Raw genomic sequence first — 15,274 nt, forward strand, 5'->3', positions numbered from 1 at the left:
GCAAAGTTCAGAGTGAAATCCTGCTCAATTATTCCCTTCCCCCTAGTGCTTTCTGGCAATGTTGGATTCTCTAATATTCAGAGAAGGGAATTTGGTATTAACAACTCATGACTATGTGTATAAATACAAAATATGCATGAGTAAACACGTAATGTTAATTTTTACCAAGGGTCAGTATCCCTCAAATTTCAGCATCCTGAGCAAAGAACCCCATTGCCCTACCCTAGTTATTGCACTATCTACCAACCAATGGGTATACAATCCAAGAGGAGGGGAGATTTCATTCACCAGCTTTAATCACGGGCTCTTGTGCTGGGATTGTGGTACTATACCCTCCCATCTCTCTAGGCACTAAAACGGAATTTATTAGTAAATCAGAGTCAATAACGTTGATGATAATTGTTCTTGGCTTCCTGTCAGTCAGGGCTGGTTGCAAGTGCTTGGCCGTACCACGGAACACACAATTTGAAACAGATTATCGAGTCTTTTGCACGGGAAAAAAAAAGTTTATTTTCCTTATGAGAAGCACACACGTTATATACAATACACATGGACCAAAAAAAAAGTGCATTATTCATCTTCTACCATAAATTCACAGTACAAAAGATACTGCCTCTTAAATATGTATGTAAAAAAAAAAGACCAGAAGGAAATTGATGAATATTGATACGTAATAAGAGCAATGCTTGGTGACAGCTTTTGTTACTCATTCACCCCTTTGGAAAAGTCAAACGGTCACTAGCTTAGGCTTGGGGGGAAATGGGAGGTGATGGATTGGTGGTGGATAGGTCGGTCTTTTATTAACACACTCCCAATGGACAAAAAAAAGGGAAATAAAAGCTGGCTCAGATAATAGGAAAAAGGAAGAATAAAATGATATATGTGATGCGTCGGGGGACAGAGGGTTGGGCAAAGTGCCAGGTTTTAGTTATGATGTCCCGCGCAGGTCGGCTTTCGCTTATCCAAAGACCTCTGGGCACCATAATAAGAGCCCCAGACTGGACTCCAAAGGCTAAAGTGCGAGCCTTGACTGAGCACGAATCGATGGGGGATCTCGGCCAAGCCCCTGAAGAGAGGTATACAGACCCTGACCCTGAACCGGGGACCTCGGGGGTCGTGGTCGCCTGAAACAAGACCTCCCCTCACGCCTCGGCCCAAACCGGGAGGTTGGCCGTGACGGCTTTCAAGGATCCCAAGGATCCGGTCTGAAGAAAGGAGCTAAGTCTCACTGTCTCTCTGGAGATAGAATTTTGAATCTTCTGAGAGCCAGAGAGGGGACTTGGGAATCCCCAGCCCGAAGAGACGTGCTCTCGTGTCCGCACATCCCTAGTTTAGCGCAGGACGAGGAGAAATGCCGCGACATGTTTGATGTCATCGCCGTGGGCTGCCCCTGGAAACCAAAAAAGCCGTCCCCTACGGGATCAACGGAGTGGGACCAACTTAGCATAAATACACAGTATTTGTAAAGTATCATTAAGGCACTCAATTGTAAAAAACTAATTACAGTACAAGGAAGGAGGGAGGGAAGACAACTCTTCTCATGCAGCCAGGCTAAGAAAGCCCCAAGCAGGGGAGGAGAAGGAGAGGAGGAACTCGTCAGTCAGGGACATCCCTTCTTCAGACCGAAGACCCCACCAAAACCCCAAGCTCAAACCCTCCCCCAAATCAAGGACAGAGTTACAGCAGGTATTACTGGAGATCTTTCAGGCTGATGGCATCTGGGAGATCTGCATGTGGGGGGAAAAACTCAGGTTCAAATTGTCTCTATATTCATATATATATATTTAGGTACATATATGTATATACACGCAGCTGTAGGATAAACCCTCGCCCACTAACGCACACACACACTTATTCACCACAAAGACAGACAACTAAATGCGCAGCCAGACAGCAGGACCCGGCGGCAACGTTTGGCTTGCGGTGAGCAGCCAAAGCATCCGCGGGTGAAGGGGACACGGCACGGCTCCAGCCCGAGGCCCCCGAGGACGCAGACTGGCGTTCTCTGGGGAGAGGTCAGTGTCTCAGACTGGGGGGCCTCAACACGTGGCTGGCCAAAGGGAGTCAGAGACACTGCTGTATTCTCTACCCCAAAGGATGTCCAGGGGCACGGTCCCCGATAGGCGTGGGGTGGGTTACAACAAACATACGTCACACTCACCCTAGAAAAACCAGAGCCATCTGGGCCGTGGCCTGTTAAGAGCAGACAAAGTCGTCCCGCCAGGAGGTGCGAGTCTGGAGGGAGATGGGGACATAGCCTATTGCCTTGTTTGCGGGAAAAATCGAGCGGCCTGAGGTCAAGAGTGAGAACTGGGGGGTGCGGGGACAGTGGAGGAAGCAGTCAAAGTCTGAGTATTGGACTGTGATTCCACTGGTGACTTGTGCGCTTGTGGAGCTGGGAAGCATCCCCGGAGCTCCTTCCCCATCATTACCACCGACGCTGCGCTCTTTCCCATGTCTGGGCCGAGAGTCAGGGGCAGCAGCGGGGAGGAAAACAAAACAAACCGGGGAAACTGAGGCAATCGAGTGGCCTTGGAAGGAGTGGCAAAAGGAAAGCCTACATCTGCCAAAGGAAGACAAAGTTGGTCCCCAGTCTCCAGTGTGGGTTCCTCCTCATCCCCAGGAGCCAGGGAAAGGAAGCCCTAAAACATTTACAATATGCAGAGGATCACAGAGTTAGGTCTGGATGGGAACACACAAGATCTTCCAGGGCTACACCCTCATTCTACCGATGAACTGATGCTCAGGGAAGTGATTTAGAGCAGGATTTGAGCGAGGTCCTCTGACAACAAAAACCAACATTCTCAAGTTTTTCCCCCCACAAAGCAATGGGAGCTAAGTGACTTGCCCAGGGTCACACAGCTAGTAAGTATTAAATGCCTGAGGTCAGATTTGAACTCAGGTGCTCCTGACTTCAGGGCCGGCGCTCTATCCACTGCGCCACCTAGCTGCCCCCGGCATTCTCAACTTTTATTAAAGGCTGTCATGCAATTGGAACAATGGTTTGTGGGTAACCCTGAGAGAAGAGGGAGGCAGCCCAAGAGAAGAAGCTGCACTCACCATATTTCCAGCCCACTCCATTTTTTTTGGACACAGTTCTGTCCATAGGAGGCCTTAGGGATGCTATCTGGCCAGGAGAATGGCTAATCTCCGGCCCATGAATGCTAAACAGGCCCCTCCTTCCTCTGGAAGATGAGAAGCTTTCAGGCCCCCCTCTGTGCTCCAACTGGGAGATTCTAGCGTCAGCGGCAGGACCCTGGGAGCATCTCCAACCCAGGTGCCAGACTGGCCAGTGCGGAGACCAGTCTCCTTGAGGCTGTCTCAGAAGGGGCAGCGATGTCTGCCACAGTAAGATCCCTCACCCCCAGCCCATAACTTTCCCCCTCTGATGGCAGAAGAGAGGGCTGCACGGCTCTCCCGATAAATCCTTTTAGAAAAGAACTCTCTCATTGCCAGAGCGATGAATGGAAAATGAGTTTCCCATCATCCCCTTTTTATAAAGACTTTTAACCTGAAAACCATTTTTTCCATGAGAATTGGGTAAAAAGGTGATAATTCTCTGAGAACAGGTTAGTTTTTTTTTTTTTTTGGGGGGGGGCTGATGGAGGAAAAAAACATCCATGTGCTACAGTGAATGGAAATCCATAATTGGAATCAGGAAGACTTGGGTTCAAGTGTTGCTACTGATACCCACCAGCTCTGCGATCATGGGTCAGTCACTTCCCCTCTCAATGTCAAGGCAACTTTTTTTTTTTTTTTTGAAGTAAATAGGGTTAAGTGACTTCCCAGGGTCACACAGCTAGTAACAACTAAGTGTCTGAAGCTGGATTTGAACTCAGGTCCTCCTGACTACTGCCCCAAGACAACCCTTTCGAAGGTTTGAACTTGCATAGTTACCAGTGAGTGGAAGTCTTTGAACCGATAAAATCATCAAACATAAAGGGGGAAGATGGATTTCAATGGGGAAAGTGAAAATTTAGGAAGAGGGGAATGGATGTCTTAAAAATAAGATGACAGAGGGGAAAGTCTTAGAGGTCCTAGTCTAAGTTGAAGAATTAGCTGTCCCTGCCATGGCTAATCCCAGCCCACGATGCTTTCTGTCTACATCAGACACTCTCTTTTAGACTTTGTGCCTTTTTGAAACAGGACGATAATAGAAGTAAAAATAATAACAACAGGAATAGAATGGAAAAAGAAAACTGGGCGGTTAGTGGATAGAGCCAGAATCAGGAAAATCTGAGCTCAAATCTGGCCTGACATCAGCTGGGTGACCCCGGCCAAGTCGCTTTACCCTGTCTGCCTCTGTTTCCTCATTTGTAAAATGCCACAGAAGGAAATGGCAAATTACTGTATCTTTGCCAAGAAAACCCCAAATAGGATATGACTGGGTTAAAAAAAAATAGAGTAACAGAAACAGAAAGTCAGAATCATGGTGTTTTGGAATGAGCAGAGGAGTAAAACGTAGAGGCTACAAAGAGACTTAACATTTAAAAAAGGTACATTTGTCTTGTTCAAGGTCATACAAGGAGTGAAGAGTAAAACAGACTGACCCTGGGGTCCTCCAGCTCCAAAATCCAGTGTTTCCACTCTCCTGAGATCACCCTGTTCAGGGACGCTTAACTGTGGCTGGGAACTCATTTTTAAAGCTTCTTTGCTAACCGTATTGAAGAAAACTGGCTTCTTTTGTCCCCCTCACTGCCAGGCCGGGATGAGAAGCGGGGAACGGCCACGGCCACTGGGCTACCGGCTGCTACAGCCCGCTCCTCCCAGCTCCCGGCCCTCCGGCTCCTTCATTTCATGGAAGCTTCCAGAGTCCGGGGCCAGGGCAAAAATGCCCTTATGGAAACGCTCCGGGGCAGGCGCTCCCTTCACCAGCCTGTGCTTCCCGAAGACAGGATGATGGGTGAGGAGTCTGCGCAGGGGGAGGCCCCGCGAGGGGAGCAGGCAAAGGGCCCGGCTGGCTTTCTCTGGGGAGGTTTTCTAAAGGGGAGGATGGGGGGCAGTTTCCATGCTACGTGTGACCTTCTGGGGAAGCTCTCCCCCAAGGCCTCTCAATAAGGTGCTTCTGAGCATCCCTGGCTGCCCCCTGCCTCAGGTTTGCTTTCCTAATGAGACGTGGCTGTTTAAGAGCTCCCCTGCGCTGTCCATAAGCCCTGGGACCTTGGGCCTGAAGTCACTTATTTTTAATCTGTGCCCACCCCCAACCGGGCCCATCCTGAGCCAGATCCCTGCGTATCAAAAATGATTCTTTCTCTGAGAGACAGAGAGAGAAATAGAGAGAAAGAGAAAGAGGGAGAGAGAGAAATAGAGAAAGAGGGAGAGAGAGAGAGAGAGGGAGGGAGGAAGGAAAGGAATTATGGAAATCCATAACTGGAGTCAGGAAGAGATGGGTTCAAGTATTGCCCCGACACCTACTAGCTCTGTGATCATGGGCCAGTCACTTCCCCTCTCAATGTCAAGGCAGCTCTTTTGAAGATTTGAACTTGCATAGTTGGCAGCGGGAAGAACTTCTGTGAAGGAGGAAGGCAGGGAGAGAGGGAGAGAGAGAGAAGGAGGCTAGAATGAAGGGGGGAGAAATTAGAAACACAGAACACAAGAAGTTGGAGCCAGAACAGCATTGTCAGGGCTGGGAGGGACCTTGGAATAGGGGATGTCAGGGTGGGAGGGAGCTTAGAACAGGGGATGTTGGAGTCCTGGAATACTGGACCCCGTTACAGGGGGATGGAGACTTAAAGGGTTTGGGAAGCTGGCTTCTAATCCCCCAAGTGCCCTACGCCACCTGAAGTGAGCCATTTGGTCTGAGATTTAAATCCACTCCCTGTGACCTTCACCCCAAGGAGCTTGGGAGCCCAGAATGCAGATTTGGGGCTGGAAGGAACCCGGAGATCCCCAATTGCCCTCCCATTCTCTCTGTGGTTGCTATGGAACATGTGTAAACATCGTGCTTCAGGACCTGTTCATTTGTCTCAGAGAAATGTGTTCCCAGATGCCCGGGGAGGAGGCTCACTTAAAAAAAACAAAAAACAAATGAGCCTTCCCCCCTCCTCCACCCCCTCAGTTACTTTCATCTCCTCCTGATATAGGAAATCAGTGTGAGCGGCTGACCCTGAGCTGTCCCTAAAGAAATGGCCCGAGGCAGGCAGAAGGGGATTCTGGGTGTCCCCAAGGACACACTCTCTGTAGAGCGCTTGGTCCAGGGCCTGCCAGATAAATGCTTGATCCCTTTCCTGCCCCCTTACTCCCCTTGCAGATCCATTAGGAAGGATGGGAACCCTCATGGAGGGTGACACGGGCACAGGGGCGAGGGCCGGCCCTTTTCCTGAGGGAACTGTTTCCTTGAGGTCTCCACGAAGGAACCGCGGCAGAGAAAGCGCAGGACTCGCCTGGTCCAGAGTAGTTTTCAAAATATGGGACTCCAAGATATTGTGGCCAGAATAAGAAAAGAACTCGGGAGGGACCGGACGGTGGAGACCTTCCCCTCCAAGCCCTCGGGGATGGAGCTCAGGCCTGGGCAGCCAGTGTTGACGGCGTTAAGACTATGGCACCCAATCCCCTGCCCGTCCGCCCACAAAAACACAGCCTCCAACCCAGACGCCCGCTCCGTGATGGGGTCAGAGGCCGGGCAGACTACGGCAGCCGTCCCTCCGCACGGTCAAACGATGGGGTCGAATCCTGCACAACCGGCCTGGGCGGTGGCCGGGGAGCCCGGCCCCTCCACTTCCATCCGGGACGTCGTCAGACAGCAGTTCTGCCTCCAAGGTGATCGGGGTCCCAGAGACCACCCCCTGGGCTGTTTGCTCGGAAAGCCCCTCGGACACGGTCCCTCTCAGGAGGTCTCCCTCGGGGTCCCCGGAATTCTGTTTCTCTTTGTTTTTTAGACAAGACCAAGCATCCAAAACAAAATACGAAACCGAAGAACAAAGCCCGCCGGAACAGAGGTAGAATTATGTCGCCCGCCGGGCCGGGCCCCCGGGGCCGCTCTGACGGGGTCGCCACGACCGCTTGGTCCCAGCCGGCCCGGGGCCCCGAGGGCGCCGAGAAGGAGCCGCGTCTCAGGCACGTTGCTCTGGGAGCGGGCGGCCGGGGGTTCCGCCGTGACCTGGAGGGAATTCCTGGCTCTCCCAGGCCGGCGCCGCCCACTGTGTCCTTGTGCTACGTTGCGCCGCTGATTCTCCAGCCCCCGGGCCCCTCTGCTCGGGCCTGGCCCAGGAGGGGGCCGAGAGCTGTTCGGTTTCCCACGATGACCGAGCCGTCAGGAGCCGACCGCCACAGGTGGGGAGCGCGTGTGTTGGGGGGGCAGGGGAAGTCTGGGTCAGCTCCGGCCCGCCCACAGGCCGCCCAGGGCCGGCTTCCCCGGCGGTCGCGGGGGGCTCCCGGGGGGCTCCCGCGGCGAGGGGGCGAGGCCGGCCTTGGCGTCCTGGGCGTCCACGAGGGTCGCCATGTCCGCCTCGCTGGACAGATCCTCCGAGGAGAAGTTGAGGCTGCCCAGCTTGGCCAGCGAGTGGGAGCGCTTCAGCGGGGAGGAGACGGTCAGGCCGGCCAGCCGCAGGCGCGTCTCGATCTCCTGGGTCCGCTGCTTCACCAGGCCCGGCTTCCCGCGCACGCTGTGGATGCTGTCGCTGCTCGAGCTCCGCGTCAGGTTGGAGCTCATGGAGGACGAGGTGGGCGTGTAGCAGATGGTCTTGAGGAAGTCCTTGGAGAAGCTGCTGGTGTGGTCCGGGCGGCAGAGGAGGGCGGGCCCCGGGCCCTTCTGGGAGGCGCCCTCCAGGGGCAGGGCGGCCTCGCCGGGGCAGGGGGGCGAGGCCGGGGGGCCGGGGGGCGAGGCCGGGGGCCCGGGCCCGCCCCGGGGGGGCGGCAGCTCGGGGCTCTCCTCGGGGATGCTGGCCTCCAGCCGGGCGGCCTCGGCGGGGACGCCCTGCAGGCGCTCCAGCTCTTTGGTGTGCTTGCGGACCAGGCCGGCCTTCTGCAGCTGGATGATGGACTCCTGGTGCTGCATCAGGTAGCTGCTGGCGCTGGGCTTGGCCAGCTCCTTGGCGAAGAGCAGCAGCCTCGGGTCCTTGGCGGCCCGGGCCTCCTTCCGGGCGGCCGGCTCCTCCTTGGGCGCCTCCGGGCCGGGCGGGCTCTTGTCACAGTTCTTCGGGAGGGCGGGCAGCTTGGCCGCGGCCTTCTGCGGCTCCCTGGGGGGTTCCGGGGGGTCCGCGGCCGGGCCGGGGGGGCTCGCCCCGGGGTCCGAGCACGGTCTCTCCAGGAGCCGGGGCTTGCCGGACGCCTGGTCCCCGGGGGCGGGCGTGGGAGGGGGCAGCAGGGGGGGCTGGGTACAGATGGCGGGGGCGCCGAGCGTCTTCTCGCACCGCTCCCCGAAAGCCTCCGGCCCCGCCCTGGGAGCGGAGTACATGCAGTCGGCGCAGGACTGGTAGGAAGGCTTCACCTTGTTGAGGATCCCAAATATGGCGTCGTGCTAGAAGGGAAGAAAGCACAGTGAGACGCGGGCGGCCCGAGGGGAGGAGAGTGGCCGCCTCACACCGGAGGAAGGCTCGGGATCAGATCCTGCCCCGCCCTTACAGACGGTGCAACCCGAGCCTCTGCATAGCCATCTGTGAAATGGGACAATGACCTCTGCGGGCCAGGGAACCCATCCCCTTGTTTGCCCCATGCTGTGGCTCACTGGGAAGTGAAAAAAATCTGACAGATGGATCACTGAGCTGGGGTCTGGAAGGCCTGACTTCCAATCCACCCTCAGGGACCAGCTGTGTGATCCTGAGTCAGTCACACAGGCTTTGCTACCTCAGTTTCCTCATCTGTAAAATGGGACGATAGTAGCATCCACCTCCCTGGGGAGGACAAAGACAAAGTGCCTTGCCAGCCTTAAAGCAGAACACAGAAGCAGCGAGGAGGTGGCTGTGGTCACTCTGCACGGGACCACGCAGGGGAAGCCCGGAGAAGCCATTTGCTCAGGGTCACGTGGCTAATTTGTCCCAGAGCCGGAAGCCAGCAGGGACGCATAAATCTCAGCGGCTTCGCCAGCTCCCACTGCGGCACCTTAAGGGGGGCGAGCGCTTGGCAAAAGCTTGAATTGCTACAGAAACGATGATCAGGGAGTCAGGAGTGGGGATTCACCCAGGGCCGACCCGCTCTTTCTACGGGGCAGGAAACTGAGGCCGGGAGCAGAAGGTCACAGACTTGGGGCAGAGAAGGCCTGAATTCAGCCCCCTTGCTTTATAAAGGGTCTGAGGGAAGATTCGAACCCAGGGCTTCGCGATTCCAGCCCCAGCCCCCCCAACTCCCTCCCTCCCTCAGAGAGACAGGACTCGGCCAGGCTCGGAGCTGGTGGGACCCCTGCAGGGCAGCCCCGTCCCCCTTTCCCCGGCACTCAGTGTACCTCGAAATCCTCGGGGCAGCTCCTCTTGCTGTTGTTGTTGTTGACGTTCTCCTTGGGGCTGAGGCGGTTGTCCAGCGGCAGGCTCAGGGGCCGGGCCCGCCTCTCGGCCCCCGGGCTCTCATCCCGCTCCATCTCCTCCACCTGGGCCCCGGCGCCACTCACAGGCCTGGGGGCTCCAAACTCCAGCCTCTTCCTGACCTCCTTGTCACATGAGCCGGACGCCTTCCGGGGGCGTCTGGCGGGCTCGGGCGCTGCCTCCCCCCCGAGCAGAGCGTCTCTCTCCAAGTCCTCCAGCTGGAGGAAGTCGCCCCCGTGGCCTGAGGAGTTGGGGAGGGGGTCTGAGAGCTGGCGGAAGCAGTAAGGGAAGGCCAGGCCCGCGGGGGCCGCGTCGTCCAGGAGCCCGGGCTGCTTGGGGCTGTCCGGGGCCACCAGCCGGGCCTCCAGATCCGCCTCCAAGCCCTCCATCGGGAAGGCTCCGGGGCCGGGGGCCTCGTCGGGCCCCTGCGGGAGGCTGCTCTCGGTCTGCTGCTTCCACAACTTGTTGTGGCGCTGCTTGCTGTGGGGGGCAAAGGCAGAAGGCGGTCAGCCCAGAGCCACGGTCCCGGCCCCGGCGGCTCGGAGCCCCGGCCTCTCGTCTCCCCTCTGTCTCTACTGCGCCACTGGCCCCCCAGGGCCCGGCTCCCCAAGGGTAAAAGGGGGGACTGGCCTGAATGACCCGAAGGTCCCAATGACCGCTGGCTTTCTCTGTGAAGGCCCTTCCCTGCCCAACACTCAGTGACCTAGAGCCCCGGAGTCCCAGGGAGAGTGAGGGCTGCTGGGGGATCCGGGCCCTGTCTCTGTACTGCTGTCTGGGGCCCCACGGACTGGGCCCGGGGTGACCTCACACTCAGTGACCTAGAGCCCCGGAGTCCCAGGGAGAGTGGGGGCTGCTGGGGGATCCGGGCCCTGTCCGGCCCCCGGGCTGGGCCCTCACCTGGCGTCCAGGATGCCTTCGTACTCGGACAGCTGGCGCATGAAGCCCGCGTTGGGCCGGGCGATGCTGCGCTTCTGCTTCACGTAGTTGAAGGCCTTCTCCAGGGGCCAGCCAAACTCCTTCATGGCGTAAGCAATGACCGTGGAGGCGGACCGGCTGACGCCCATCTTGCAGTGCACCAGGCATTTGGAATGGTTCTTCCTGGGGAGGAAGGGAGGATGAGGAGGGGGGAAGCCAGCTGAGCACGCGGGAAAAACGCTCGGGTTTTCTAGTGCTCGGTCACCTCGCCCCACTGCCCGCCCCCGGCCCGGCCTGGATGCTCACGGACACGGACCGGCCCGCCCGGGAGAGGAGATCCCCCAACTGAAAAGTACATCGGGGCCTGAGGGGAGCCAGGCCCTGCCAGGCAAGGGCAGGGCTGAGGTGGGAGGGAGTCGGGACCCTCGCCTGGGCTCCCACTGCAGCTGCTCCATCAGGCAGCCGGAAGACATCTGCCAATGTCACGAACTGCCCAAAGCCCCGGAGAAAACCCTTTGGGGGAGCCTGTGAACTGAAGGGAGTGGGGGGCAGGGGAAAAGGGGGCAAGAGGGGACGGGGAACAGCAGGGGAGAAGTGGGCAAGGGGGGACGGGGAGCAGCAGGGGAGAAGTGGGCAAGGGGGGACGGGGAGCAGCAGGGGAGAAGTGGGCAAGGGGGGACGGGGAGCAGCAGGGGAGAAGCAGACAAGGGAGGATGGGGAGCAGCAGCCTCTCTGCAAAGAGACCTAACAATAATTGGAGGTAAAAGAAGTCCAAGCCTGGTTCTGCTACCTCAATTCAGATCACAGGACCATCGGTTAGAGTTAAGTTGGTCCCCTCATTTTGTACAGATGGGAAAACTGAGGCTCATAGAGTTAAACTGACTTGTCCAGGGTCACACAGCTCTGTGGCAGAATTGAAACCCGGTTCTTACCATTTCCCATTTCTGTGCCCTGCTCACTACCCCGTGACTGAATGGGTTTGAAGAGGGACGGTTAGATACGACTGTGCACAGCGAGCAAGGCTCAGAGTTATCGAGAAGACCTGAGTTCAAATTCTACCTCAGTTAAGACGGCAAGGTTCAGAGCGGGTGCTGATCTGCGCTGGGGAAGGGGATTTCCTTGCCGGGAGGACCTTAGGGGTTCAGCATCAGAAAGGGAAGAGGATATTCCCGGAGGGAGCAGCGGGTCGGGGTGTGGGGTGCTCCCCGAGCTGTGTGAGAGAAAGCAGACGCCGGACGGCGAGGAGGCGACGTCCGGGCGGGGGTCGGCCACGGCGTTGTGCCTAAGGAACACCGCAGAGCGGTCCGGCTGAATCCCTCCTTGGGGCAGCTGGCGGCACAGTGGTTATCGTGCCGGGCCCGCAATCGGGAATTCCCGAATTCAAACCAGCCTCGGACATTTCCTGAGCGTGACCCGGGTAAGTGACGTCACCCTGTTGTCCTCAGTTTCCACATTTGTGAAATGAGCTGGAGAAGGAAATGGCCAACCCCTCCACGTCTCTGCCGAGAAAACCCCGCCGGGGCCGCCCCTGAAAGGGCCGAGCAACAAGAAGCCCCTCGGCTCTCAACCTGACGGTAAACAGCAACAGGGCGATAAAGACTTCCGGGGCTAATATTCTGTCCCGGAGAGGGGCGAGGGAGGGCACGGCCGGGGAAGGCTCCGAGCTGGAGATTCCAGTCGGAATCTTATATTATTTAATTTACAAACCAATTAACTTAATTAGATTTATTTAATCCATTAATTAATTAGATTTATTTAAATAATAATATGATTTTAATATTATAGGCTTGTTTTCTCTATACAAAGTACAGAGGGAAGAATGAAGAGATGCTTGGTAACCTCGGGGAAAGGGCCTCAAACTCCTACCGGGGCTCATCCCGACTGGGAGACCCCGGGCAAGTGGGCTAAGCTCTCTGTTGTTATTCAGTCAGTGTTTTAGGTTGTATACTAAGCTTCATGACCCCGTTTGGCATTTTCTTGGCAAAGACGCTGGAGCGGTTGGCCATTTCCTTCTCCAACCCGTTTTACAGATTGGGGAAACTGAGGCAGAGTTAACTGACTAGTCCAGGGTCGCACAACGAGTAAGCGTCTGAGACTGGAGTTGAATTCTGGAAGAGGAGTCTTTTGGATGCCAGCACTCTACGCCCTATGCCATGGAGGGATGCTCCTCCCCCAAGAGTTCCCAGAATCACTGGAGGCGGCCCCTAAAACGGGGACAATGCAACGTTCCCAGCCCACCTCGTCGATCAAATAAATACTCTCCCCAGGTTGAGATTATTTTATCTCCCCGTGTTAAACTGGAAGACCAGAATCCTTTGTGCTTGGATAGACTGAAGTTAGTGGGAAAACTGCAAAGGGAAAACCCAAGAAGCGTCTGTGTCCACTCCCTGGGGCTGCTGGGAGCTTCTGACCTGCTCCCTCATTTCAGATTAGTGGGAAGGGCCCAAGGAGGAGACAGGGGCTTGAGCTGGGATTCATCAGGTAAGGGGAACTCCAGAAGGAGGAAAGTCCCTCCATTAAACAGATCCCGGCACTTGCTCTGGAAAGTGAGAGCAGAGTTGCCCGGGGCATTGAAGGCTGGCCAGGCTCACAAAGGGCGGGACTGACAAAGGCTTGAATTAAGCTTCGAGGTCAGCTTTCTCCCCTTTTGGCCACACTGCCCTGTCATTAAGTCACAATACTAGCTTGGATTTATAAAAAATTTTTAATTGTTTTTTTTGAGGCAATTGGGGTTAAGTGACTCGCCCAGGGTCATGCAGCCGGGAAGTGTCTGAGGCCAGATTTGAACTCAGGTCCTCCTGTTTCAGGGCTGGGGCTCTATCCCCCGCGCCCCCTAGCTGCCCCTATAAAGTACTTTAGTTGCTTCTGAGCTCATGAGAAACCCAAGAAGAAGGCACAACACTTATGGCCTTGACATTGGATTGATGGGAGTGTAACTTCTTAGGGCAGAGACCCCTGCGGGCATGTTTAGCTTCCTGGCTGCCCCACGGAGACGAGATCCTTAATAGACACTCCCCTGGAGCTTTCTCCTCCTGGGCTCACGCCCCGGAACAGCCCACGCTCTCCAAAGTGCCTGGCACACAGTAGGCGCTTAATAAATGTTGACCGATCAGGACCCCCCCCACTCACTTGGCTTTGTTTATGAAATGATACGCCTCGTTCCAATGGGCGAGGAGGTCCGTGGTTTCCTCGTCGTACACCCTGATGTTGTGGTAGGCGAAGAGGCCGGGGAAGAAGTTATCTATTTCTCTGGTGACGTTCAAGATGTAGTCAACGCTGGGATGATAAAAAGCATGAGATGAGGGGGGTGAGACCGGTGCCGGAACGCACTCTCCCCCCTCCAACCAAACCCCGGCCACCAGGGAGACAGGAAGGACCCGGGCAGCAGGAGACGGGGGCTCCGGGCCTGGTCCCAACTCCAGCGGGCCTGAAGCAACTCTCTTCTCTCTGGGTCTTGGCTTCTGACACCAAAGTTGGGGTATGGACTAGGAGGCCCTCCAGCACCAATGTTCTACATCCAGTTCTAGAGGCCCCCTTCAGGTCTTTCATATGCTGTCCTAAGGCTCCTTCCAGCCCTGACATCCCCTGTTCCAAACCCCCTCTGAGCCCTGACATCTCCTGTTCTGAGGCTTCTCTGAGCCCTGACATCCCCTGTTCTAAGTTCCCTCTCAGCTCTGACATTCCCTGTTCTAAGCCCCCTCTGAGCCCTGACATCCCCTGTTCTAAGCTCCCTCCCAGCTCTGACATTCCCTGTTCTAAGCTCCCTCCCAGCTCTGACATTCCCTGTTCTAAGCTCCCTCTCAGCTCTGACATCCTCTGTTCTAAGATCCCTCCCAGCCCTGACATCTCCTGTTCTAAGCCCCCTCTGAGCCCTGACATCCCCTGTTCTAAGCTCCCTCCCAGCTCTGACATTCCCTGTTCTAAGCTCCCTCCCAGCTCTGACATTCCCTGTTCTAAGCTCCCTCTCAGCTCTGACATCCTCTGTTCTAAGATCCCTCCCAGCCCTGACATCCCCTGTTCTAAGCTCCCTCTGAGCCCTGACATTCCCTGTTCTAAGCCCCTTCCAAGCTCTGATATTCCCTGTTCTAAGCTCCCTCCCAGCTCTGACATCCCCCGTTCTAAGGTCCCTCCCAAATCTGGTATTCCATGATTCTACCCTCTATACTCTAGAACAAAACCCACTTAAAACATTTGTTTTTAAGAGTTGGGCACATCTGTCCATTCCTTGGGCTGTTTATTCTCTCATTTCAGGGACTCTGTAGATTCGGAGCAATTACAGAGCAAGAAAGGGAAAGGGCCTGAACTCGGGTCTCCTGGGAGTAGAGACATCCTCACGCCCAGAGCCCGGGGCCTCCAGCCCCGTGGCCGCCACGGGGGATGCCGCTCAGCCGGTGACTTCATCTTCCGGGGGCCCGGCTAGCCTCACCTGTGAAAATTGGCTAACGTCTCCTCCCTTTCCCCCTACCCAGAATTCCTGGGAGGTTCCAGTGAGTTAATGTCTAAAAACCCCGTCAGGTGCGGCAGAAACGTAAGCTGTTATTACCGTTAAGAGAGCACCTTCCGGGCCCGGGGGCCCAAGCCCACGGCTTATCGCCACCCTCTCTCTTCAAACAAACTTTCCAGAGAAAGAAAACATCCCCGGTAGCCCCAGAAATGTATTTTAGGATTTGTTTAGTCTTGACTTTTAAATGTGGTCATCCGTGGATGTCATGAGGGCGGACCCGCCGAAGGGGGATCTGGTCTCCCTGAACTGTTTGTTTTTGTCCTTTCCCCCCTTAAAAAAAAAAAAAAATAATAGCAACTTTCAGACATCTGTTCCCTGGAATCCAGATCGGAACATTCGTCTCTCATCCTGCTATGGAGTGAAGGCTTCTGGGCTCCCCACACTGTTCCTGGCAGGCAGG

At 56.0% G+C, this 15,274-nt stretch overlaps 1 protein-coding gene across 2 annotated transcripts in view; it reads right to left on the minus strand.

Moving 5' to 3' along the window:
• Positions 1–485: 485 nt before the first annotated feature.
• The window catches only part of SSH1 (slingshot protein phosphatase 1), a 94,399-nt gene continuing 79,610 nt past the window's right edge, over positions 486–15,274 (minus strand). For both annotated transcript variants that reach the window (XM_051972975.1, XM_051972974.1), the window contains 4 exons: positions 13,500–13,646; positions 10,353–10,553; positions 9,380–9,935; positions 486–8,458 (listed from right to left, as the gene is read on the minus strand). In XM_051972975.1, the coding sequence (XP_051828935.1) occupies positions 7,313–8,458; positions 9,380–9,935; positions 10,353–10,553; positions 13,500–13,646 (2,050 nt within the window). In that variant the 3' untranslated portion in view covers positions 486–7,312. The remainder of the gene's footprint in view (positions 8,459–9,379; positions 9,936–10,352; positions 10,554–13,499; positions 13,647–15,274) is intronic.

This window comes from Antechinus flavipes, chromosome 1 (genome assembly GCF_016432865.1).
Source record: "Antechinus flavipes isolate AdamAnt ecotype Samford, QLD, Australia chromosome 1, AdamAnt_v2, whole genome shotgun sequence".
NCBI classification, from domain to species: domain Eukaryota; kingdom Metazoa; phylum Chordata; class Mammalia; order Dasyuromorphia; family Dasyuridae; genus Antechinus; species Antechinus flavipes.